The 10,619-nt window shown below is 36.4% G+C and overlaps 1 protein-coding gene across 1 annotated transcript; it reads left to right on the top strand.

Moving 5' to 3' along the window:
- Positions 1 to 1,255: 1,255 nt before the first annotated feature.
- LOC128015476 (probable peptidyl-tRNA hydrolase 2) lies at positions 1,256 to 9,505 on the top strand. Its single transcript, XM_052599337.1, has 7 exons — positions 1,256 to 1,516; positions 1,859 to 1,941; positions 2,233 to 2,304; positions 3,300 to 3,374; positions 6,579 to 6,676; positions 7,437 to 7,551; positions 7,839 to 9,505. The coding sequence occupies exons 2-7, from the start codon at positions 1,861 to 1,863 to the stop codon at positions 7,923 to 7,925; spliced, it is 528 nt and encodes a 175-aa protein (XP_052455297.1). The 5' UTR covers positions 1,256 to 1,516; positions 1,859 to 1,860; the 3' UTR covers positions 7,926 to 9,505.
- The last annotated feature ends 1,114 nt before the right edge of the window (positions 9,506 to 10,619 follow it).

Raw genomic sequence — 10,619 nt, 5'->3', positions numbered from 1 at the left:
TATTTTTTTTTAATTTGGCCATGTTTAGCATGAGAATTAATCTCTTTAACACTCTGAACAACTCTGAATACATGAAACACCATTGTAGCCCCCCTTTAAATGTTATGTCAATTAGCACTGCATTATTCATATACTATATTTATTACCTAGAAATGACATGATAGTACTTACAGCAAAAGTGGGATGCCTTTATCCATAAAAGGGATTTCTTGCTTGTCATAAGTTACTTATGTTATATTCTACTGGGCCGTTTTGGACATTTTGTTGTCCTGGTCTCTGCTGACATTCAGGGCTGTAGAGGTCTGGTCTGGATACAGACTGGATCTGGTGGCTACGGTGACCTCTGAATAAGAAAGAAACAGACTAATATTAGCAGAGATATTTAGCATAATAGGTCCCCAATTTAAGCCCCAGGTTGAGCCGGAAGGCCTTTTTTATTAATTTTGTATATTCTCTTTGTATGTTTTTGACTTCAGGTTTCACAGTGCAAAGTCTAGCAGGTTAGATGAATTTGAGAATATGGATTGCCCTTCTTCCTGAATGTGTGTCTTTGTTTGTTAGTTCTTTGATTGACTGGTTACCTGTCAAGGGTTTATCCCTGCCTTCGGCCTGAGGCACTGGAATGTACTCCCGTGACCCTACATAGGGGAAACGTAATAAGAAAGTTGAACCACACCTTGCTTCTACATAGCAGGACATTCCAGCTAATCATGGAGTTGAGGGTAACTTAAAAATTCTATCAATAAGAAGCCATTCTTAGTAAAATATTTGAATTAAAGTGGGGTACAATGTTGTGTGGATCATTACATTCTTTAAAATATATTGTGTTCTGCAGAAGAGAGTCTGCCTTGGAATGAAATTGGACAGATGGTGAGTAAATGATTATAGAAGGAACAGGCCACTGAGCGTCAGGGACCTTCTGGGAAAGGGTTTGAGTGATCATCAGATATTTAAGGTGGTTTTGACATTTTTAGAGGTTAAAGGACTAGACCACAGGATTTAATGTTTGAGGATGAGGATCTTGATGTTTCAGCCCATCTCAGGAGTTGAGAAGCCCAGTGTGGAAGCTGGAGAAACTGAACACGCAGCGCCAGCTGAAGCTTGCATGGACTCTGATCCTCTGGACGGGTAGGGCATAACAAAAGGTTTTTTTTCTGATAGCAATACAGATTCATCACTCATGTGCGCAAGATATACAGCAGGTGGCGGTAATACTCCTAAGGAGTGAACGGCCATTGAACAAAGAAGAAAAAGAAGAAGAAGCAGATGACCCGGAAATGTAATTGACACGACACGAACTTGTTGTATACGGTCATGTTTAGTTGACGTTTTGCGCCGTAAGCTATTGTTGCAACAAATTAATTAAAACTATAAGCAGTATTTACAAGTAAAAGGTTAAAAATAATCCCATATCACAAATGACTTTATGCCAATTTGAGAGTGATAAAACGAAACAGTCGCTCGTGCAGAAGCTCACAGAGGGGATAATCGCTCGTGCAGTAGTGTAGTGAAGCAGGTAAGAGCCACTATCCACAACAGCCTAAACTACTGCTTTCAGTTAGATTGTTAAAAATGTCCAGAATGTGTGGCAATACTGGCATTATCAGCACACGCAGCTACAAACTCTGGTTACCATGAAAATATGAATACATTTAAACCATATTCTGTTGATTTTATACGGATTTGGAGGTGTCGCAGTGAAATGAAAGCTTATTTATGTTTCAAGGAGCGTCAGTGAGCCCACCTATAATCCGAACAGGCTGCTTTCTTCAGTTAAAACATGACAGTATATCACTTACAGTCTATTAGAATACAGTATGTTAATACGGGAGTTATAATGTGCATGTCTGTGTTGTAGAAATGGAGTCCCAGCAGGAAGTGAACCCTGTATTCCTGCAGCAGCTCAGAGAGTTGGACATACCCGAGGAGGCCGCCAAGCAGGTACACAGCACATTACAAAATACCATTAACCTGCTTACAATGAATGAAGTGGCATTGTATTTGCAGGATTGCAACTCTACAGGTCCACTCTACAGTGTTTATTTCTCAAAGTATATATAAAAATAAAGTGCACCCATTTTGAGAACCAGAACTGTTTGTTTACTCCTTATTGTTTGACGTATATTGATGAGATCGTTAATTTTGCTATGCTAGCAGAATCTTACATGCATTAAAGCTGTTCATGTTATGTCATGGTTTTTGGCATGAGATGTTTTTATTGATCTTTTACAGGCACTCTTGCACACTCAGAATGTGTCTGCGGAGGAGGCTGCAATGTATTACTTCAACAAACTAGAGAACGAGGTACATTTCAAGTAGTTTAATGTTATGTTGAATACAGCTTTGTCTGTAGGGCTTCTTGCATATGACAAACCACTGAATTAGGAGAGTTAATTCTGCAATTAAATGTTGTTACCATGACTGAAACTGTGCGATGTGTACATGGCAACTGGTTCTCTCAACAGCAAGAAAAAAAACTTATTCAAACAGTGAATAGATTATATACAGATAGTAAGCAAAGAATCCCTGAAGCTATCACTCACATGTTCTGTGCTCTCATGATAACTCCTGTTCATAATCAGTGAAGCTGTCTACACTACACATTAAAGTGTTTAAGCATCGATATCGCGATGTACGAATCCACAATAGTCACATCGCAGGATGTGCAATGTAGGCTGTCGTAGTTGATCCGTTATTCATTAACTGTGCGGGCAGCTGCTCTCCGGCCCTTGACGTATGTGATTCATGGATTAATTGCACATCTTAACCATTACAGAGTGAAAGTTTATCATTTGCATGTGTTTTTAAGTCCTGTCATTTTAACAGGGCAGAGAGAGAGAGAGCGAGCGCGAGAGAGAGAGAGAAAGAGAGAGCAATATGAACATTTTGGAACTTTTTTTCTTTTTGACTCATTATCTGTATTGTGGTTACACCCATGCGCATCGCAGCCGGTTCCCACAGTATAAAGCCTAGAATTTACTCCAGAAGAAGAGCGTGATGCTTGATTCAGCAAAAGATATCATTTCTAACAAGTAAATAATTCTTAAAATCAGATGAAAGTGGCCTATCAAGGCCACCTGTGAAACAATTATAGCATAAACATTTTTTATTTTTATTTACCCAATAACAAAAATGTACATTAATTCCCATTTTTTCTTCTTTTTCAAAAAGAAGTTGTATTAAGAAACTTTGGAAACAACAGCGATAGATCTAAATAGAACGCTGTGTAGCTGATGCAGTCATGATGGTAATCAATTTTTCTTTTTAATTTATTAATTGTGTTTTGTTTTGTTTTGCAGGAAGAGGGTGATGAGGACCTGATGTTTAAAATGGTGTTTGTTGTAAATATGGAGCTGTCCATGGGTGTGGGGAAGGTAGATATTGTTTATTCCAATTTTCAGATTTACAATGTACTTAATATAGAAATTAATTACAGAGAGGGATGAACAAAAGACCATTATGTTTGTTTTTTCCCCCTCACTGTTTTGTGATCTCATTCATCACTGGTCATCCATCGAAAGGTGTTCCCTGTCATGAAAAAAGTGAAACCAATCACAGTTCAGTGTTTATAACATCACATTCTGTTCTTTGAACTGACAGAATGCTTAATAAATAATATAATAATAGTACATTTAGCTTGTGTTACTATTCAAAATAATATGATTTATAATTGTTTTGAAAGTGTATATCACTTTCTCCTAAGTGATTAATAAAACCAATCCATCCATAAACAATTTCTTTAGTGATTGCAATACAATTTTTTTAAACAAGTTATTGGAATTCAGAGCAGATATTTTAGATTTTGTTTTGTGTGTTTATTTATTTATTTATTTTTTCCATAGTTATAAACTGTCATCCTTTTAAGGGATACTCCACCCCAAAATGAAAACTGGGAGACTTGTGAATGTCTCATTAACTGCAGAGTAAGTTACACTGTCAAGGTCCAGAAAAGTATGAAAGACATCATCAGAATAGTCCATCTGCCATCAGTAGTTCAACCGTAACATTATGAAGCGATGAGGACACTTTTTGTTCACAAAGAAAAAAAAAAAAAAAAACTTTATTCAACAATTTGTCTCCTCTGTGTCTCTCTGCATCACTGTAGTGCCATTTTGGAGAATATCCGCTGAATGCAAGCAGTGTGCGCTCTTCTGAGTCAGCCGCGCCACAAGGATACATTTTCTGCATGTATTTCTGCTTTTATTTGAATGTAAACAGTGGATCTTTGCAGCGCGGCTAACACAGAAGAGTGCACAGAGGAGACCAATTGTTGAAGTCATTATTTTTGTTTTCTTGGCGTACAAAAAGTACTTGCGTCGCTTCATAATGTTATGTTTGCACCAGTGATGGCAGATGGACTATTCTGATGATGTCTTTCGTACTTTTCTGGATCTTGACAGTGTAATTTACCTGGCAGTCTATTGGACAGTCACAAGCCTTCCGGGTTTCATCCAAAATATCTTAAATTGTGTTCCGAAGATGAACAAAGCTTTTCCGGTTTAGGAACGACATGGGGGTAAGTGATTGATGACTAAATTTTAATTTTGGGGTGGAGCAACCCTTTAAGTCATAATGAGAAATTTTCTAATAAATATTAAATAAAATTTCAATTTTGAGGGAAAACCCCTCATAATTATGATTTGGTATTTCTTAATGAGACACTTTCTCATAATAATGATTTAAGATGTCCTAATGAGAGATTCATGTGCGTTGTGCCAATGTGCCTAAGCATGCAAACATGAATATATGTGCGATGATAAAAAAAAAGAAAAAAGTTTTCCATATCTTTTAGTTTAATTGAGCTGTCATGTGTATAGGTGCTTTTACTCATATAAAGGGGGGGTGAAATGCTATTTCATGCATACTGAGTTTTTTTCACTGTTAAAGAGTTGGATTCCCATGCTAAACATGGACAAAGTTTCAAAAATTAAGTTGTACATTTGAAGGAGTATTTCTGTTCCAAAAATACTCCTTCCGGTTTGTCACAAGTTTCGGAAAGTTTTTTTCGAGTATGGCTCTGTGTGACGTTAGATGGAGCGGAATTTCCTTATATGGGTCCTGAGGCACTTCTGCCGGAAGAGCGCGCGCTCCCTTATAGCGAGGCTGAGCAGCACAGACATTTCACTGATCAGAGCGAGAGCGTCGCGAAATGTCACAAAAGAAGTGTGTTTTTGGTTGCCAGGGCAAGACAACCCTGCACAGATTACCAAAAGAGAAACAGCATTAAGGGACCAGTGGATGGAGTTTATTTTTACAGAGCATCAACGGAGTTGTCCAAGTGTTTGTGTTTGTTCCCTGCATTTCGAAGATGCTTGTTTTACAAACAAGGCCCAGTTTGACGCCGGATTTGCACATCGTTTATTTCTTAAGGATAATGCAGTCCCAACGAAAAAGGGTCACGATTGTTTGTTGGAACCGCATGCGGTGAGTAAAACTGCTTCAAATATCTCTGTGTTGTTAACTTAGCTATCAGCCCGTAAGCACATCAAGTAAACAACATGCGATGTTGTCATCAAACTGCACTTTCCACATGTACAGCTTAAAAAAAAAAAAAAAACAGACGACATAAAGTGGAACTTAGTCATTTTCCAAAACCGCTAAGCAAATATATACAGTTTCAGTACATACCACATAGAGACGTTGTTGCTGATGCTGCTCTTGTTAAATTTCAGCCTCTGTATCTGATTCTGGATCATAAATATACGCTGAATCTGACTGTTAGCAATGTTTTGTTTTGGTTGGTTTTGTCCTCACGGTGTCACAGCTTCCAAACGCTCTCAACGCAAAAGCTTACTGGCGCTCGTAATTCTTTAGCTCCGCCCAAATGTCACGCCTCCAGCCGGTCGTGTTTTTCCGGGAAAAATCGGTACAGACTATCTTTCTCTTATGAATATAATAAAACTAAAGACTTTTTGGAGTTATGAAGGATGCAGTACTACTCTATAGGTACTCAAGATTGACAGGATATTGAGTGAAAACGAGCATTTCATCCCCCCCCCCCCCCCTTTAAAGTGTTCACTAGCCCAAGAGGTTGCCATTGTGACAAACAATATTGCCTGCTTATGCTAATAAAATAAATCTAGCAAAATGACCAATTAAGTAACATGCATTTATTAAGTTTAGGTGTAATGGCATTTATTTTTCCATGCAATGCAAATAAAAGCTGAAAGGTTAATAATAATGGCATTAATAGAAAGTGCCTTACTGTGTTCTTGTTGTTTTTATATGGCTCTGACCAGCGGATGTCGCCAGTGTGAGGATTTTTCAGGACTGAATCATTTTCTGAACCAATTCAGTTTTTTAGACGTTTTCTCCTATCTCTGCTTCCTCATCTGTTGCGTTTTGAATGCACACAATATGCCATAATTACGTGTAAAAAAAAAAAAAAAAGTAATTACTGTTACAAAGTTTCTCCTTATTATGACTTAATCGCATTGTTCACTCAACTGTGGTGGAAATGGGCTTCCATACTCTAGCACAACTTTTCCAGTTCAACTAATATTATTTGTTAGAGAACACTGTCGTGTGTGTGGTCCCTGGATTTTGATAGATTTGAGATTTGCATTGTGTCCCTGCAGGTTGCGGCACAGGTGGGTCATGCTGCAGTGGGTTTGTATCAGGCCTTGCAGGAGAAAAACAGTTGGAGGGAAATGGCCTGCAGATGGGACCATGCTGGGTAAGGGATAGCACTGTGGCCTCATCCTTCTGTTGTTATTTTAATAAATGGGGGTTTTTAAATAAGGGGTGGTTGATTGGGATTTCACTTTTTTAACGTTAGTGTGTAATGTTGCTGTTTGAGCAAAAACAATATCTGCAAATATCTGCCATGCTGTGCTGCTTTACACAAGAGGAAGAGAAAACTAGGGGTGCACAAAAAATCTGTTCATATGAATCACATTCTGTCTACTAATGATTTTAACACAGCAATGAGAAGTGTTATACATGGATGATTGTATGATTGCTGTACTGTATTAAAGCTTTAATCAGAATAAAACCGTATAATAAAAGCTAACTGAAGCATTACAATTTATAAACAACAGCCTATCTAAAAATATGAGACCACGACAAACAAACAAGAACCGTGCTTGCACAGGTTCTGCGTGATCCTCTTCATTAATGTTCTGGGCTCAGACTGATAAGCAATATAAAGGATGTCATTGTTTACAACCGGAGCTACTTTTTTAGTGCCGCTTTTGTTATTTTAGACAGAAAAGGCTTGGCAGCTTCATTCCTCTACCTTGAGGGGTGGGATGTTTAGATGTGCTCGAGGCAGTTTAGCGAATCATAACACAATGAGCCAGCTGACCAATCACAGCCCATCGTTTATTTCTGAGGCAGGGGCTTCATAATAACAGGAAATAAATTGAGGCATTTGTCAGAGAAGGGACAGATCAGTGTGCAATAAAACTTTTAAAACTTTTTTTGTGCCTGTTTAGAGCTAAGAAGATAGTGTTACAAGGCACTAACGTGGCACACCTTTTGGAGCTGCAGGCTCTTGCTATGAGCCTCAGTCTTCCTACAAAGCTGGTACAGGATGCTGGACACACACAGGTTAGCGGCACATCTATGCAATGATGTATTGTTATAATTGTGGGAACATTGTACGTTTCTTTTTTTATGTTTTAAATCTATACAATATACCTTAAATAACACACAATAAAAGAAGCATTATATATATTGCGTGTATGTGTGTATATATTTATGCTAATTACATATTTAACATGAAAATCTAAGGAGTAAGACTTTTTAAAGATATGTGATTCATTTTGTGTGATTTAAACTTTTGTGTAAATCGTGATAAAGCCTGGAAATAGATTTTGTACTGTTTGTGTGTGCAGGTGGAGCCAGGTTCATGCACTGTGCTTGCCATCATAGGAGAAGAGGAGATGGTGAATAATGTCACAGGCAGCCTCAAACTGCTTTGAGGAAACTACTGTAATGCTGAGGAAAACTCTTCAAGTGTAGGTTTGTTGTGTACCACAGAAAGAACAGGGGTCAGCGTTTCCCACAGTAGCATGTTTTCCCGCAAGATTATGGTGCACTCAGTAATTTTTTGTTTATGTTGTGATGACTTGCACTGACACCTAACAAGGAGGATGCATCTTTACACAAAAACAAACCGTTTCTGTTACTGCTACCTTGGGATGGGTTATATACCGTTATAATTTTGTCAACCAGTATAACTATTTATGTATTGTTTCTATTGTGGTTATGCCAAAGTTTCCTGCAGTTCTGAAACTCCAGCACCACAACAAAAGAACCCATATTTTAATCCAGTTGTGAATTTGAGTTAGCAATTTGAATTGAATGTGATGTGAAAAGGCTGTGTATCACTAAATAACGACAAGAGAAACTTCATTTCTATTAAACTGTCATTGTAAACGGCACACAAAACAAACAACGCAGAATGCTCTGATTTACAAACAACATCCATTACAGCTTTCACTTAATCCTTATGAAAATAACACTGAGTAAATTCAGAAATTAAGAACTTGGATTAAATTAAACTAAATTAAAATGGGTAATTTTATGTAGTTGCTTAAAGGTTTTCAGTATTGTCATGGAAGGTTATCTGACTTGTAAAGTGGAGAAGAGGCTTCAAAAAAAAAAGTAATCATAATTAACATCGTACTTAACCTGTATTGTTTTTTTTTCATTGCTTGCAGTAAAAACACAATACAAAGTTGATGTAATCAATAAAACACTATATTTAAAGTTCTATTGCAGTATTAATGATAAAAATCTACATTTTATAGATCGACCGTTACTTGGAAATTGGATTCACAAAGATTCTCATTTTTAAGAAGTAGTTGTCATAAAACTATATATTGTGAAGTATATCTCTATAATCTGATGTATGTCTCTATAATATTGTTACATTTTTGCTTCACATCCCTATCAATACTATTTTAGAAATGCACAGTAAGCTATGATTTGTGTATTAGTCCTTCAAAATGGGGATGGAGGTAAATTACCGAGATAAAATTAGTATAAATTGACTGGTAATGCAACCCACTTGGTGACCACTGAAATTACATCTCATGTGATTTTAAACTTTTTTTATATTACAATTAATTTATTTTGTATGTTTTAATGAAGGAAAAAATTACTGAGTGAAAACTGTGGAAAATACAGTAGTTTAACACAACAGATATGTTGAAATAATTGCATTTTAAAGGTCTTAAGTTATGTGATAAAACAACTATTAGATATTATCAACAAGTCACTTAATTTCTATAGAGCTAAAAAAAAAAAAACTTCCTCAAAGAGATGTCAATTAAATGGCAATGTAAAAAACTGTATAATCACATTAGTGTTATTCTTAATGTGCCTGTAGAACCCAGTGTTTTAATGATTGTGAAATCAAATAGCCATTATCAAAGTATAATGTATAACATTTTTTTTTTATTGTGGGAATATTTTTTATTGTTTACGATTAAATGTACTCAATCCCTTTGTGATGATAAAATTAGCCTGTGTCTAGATTCACTTCTGGACAAAGTAATTTGTGTCACTTCTTTTTCATTTACAATTCCTGTCCGGTTACCTCGTGGAATAGTAAGGTGTTAATTTCATACCCTCTTAAGATTCTCTGCAGGAATAGTAAGTTATGGGCACTTTTTGCCTACTGTAACTGTGAATTTGGACATGTTGTTTCATGTACTGCAGGGAGGTAGATATATTCGGACATGGGATGTGACTTACTGTTACACTATATGGTACACTATATTACAGAAATCATGTCTCTTGTTTAGAACAGCAACATTAAACTGGCTTTCTACCATCACTTAATGCACATAAAACTGAGATGACTGCAAACATTGAGATGGACATGTAATTATGTAAATGCAACATAATCCGTATTTGACATTTCTGCAGGTGGATGTGTAGTGTAGCCTAATTTATTTGATAGAACTTTGTCTGTGAGAGTTGACAATGAATGCAAACTCAAAATGATTCAATTTATTCAGACAAAAAATTACAATGCAGCAACAGTAAGACAGTGGTAACAAACTTACAGCCTATATACTTACAGCCTTATGCTACTGGCAATTCAAATTTCAACTATCATGCATTAATATTTTTTTTAATGGTTCAAAATATGTGAATTAACGGGTTTCAATAATATAGAACAAATCAAAAAATGTGTTTCAAGGTATTGAAACCCTAATACATAGACAAGCTTGACGTACTAAATAAAAAATACAAGCGTCACCTAAATGGACTGAGGCTCTCGGTCCAAGACAAACATGGCGGTTAGACTAATAAATACACATTTTAGTAACTTTTAGTAAAAGTAAATAATGAAAAGTCATATGTAATGTCGGTTGATGTCCTGTGAAGTTGTCTTCTTCAGATAGAACTTAGGAACTCAGAAAAATACCCAATACCTACTTAATGACTATGTACTCGTATGTACAGATGTGTATACGAATACAATTATATAACATACATAATATTAACAAATATATATTTACATAAACGTATTACATCCTGAATAACACGCGTACGGATGGCCGCCCTCTTCAGTTGCGCGCGCAGCTCCGCAAGCAGCTAAATTACATATTCAATCGTTTATATATATCTACTGTAAAATGTCATATAGTTTCATGTGTTTC

The sequence above is a fragment of the Carassius gibelio genome, chromosome A6 (assembly GCF_023724105.1).
Source record: "Carassius gibelio isolate Cgi1373 ecotype wild population from Czech Republic chromosome A6, carGib1.2-hapl.c, whole genome shotgun sequence".
Lineage (NCBI taxonomy): Eukaryota > Metazoa > Chordata > Actinopteri > Cypriniformes > Cyprinidae > Carassius > Carassius gibelio.
This window is presented reverse-complemented; position numbering and strand designations above follow the sequence as displayed.

Bases quoted from the DNA above. Each gene is read 5' to 3' on its own strand.
- LOC128015476 (XM_052599337.1), top strand. From the start codon at position 1,861: ATGGAGTCCCAGCAGGAAGTGAACCCTGTATTCCTGCAGCAGCTCAGA. The intron at 2,305-3,299 runs GTACATTTCAAG...TTTGTTTTGCAG, and splicing joins TCAACAAACTAGAGAACGAG to GAAGAGGGTGATGAGGACCT. The intron at 7,552-7,838 runs GTTAGCGGCACA...TTGTGTGTGCAG, and splicing joins AGGATGCTGGACACACACAG to GTGGAGCCAGGTTCATGCAC.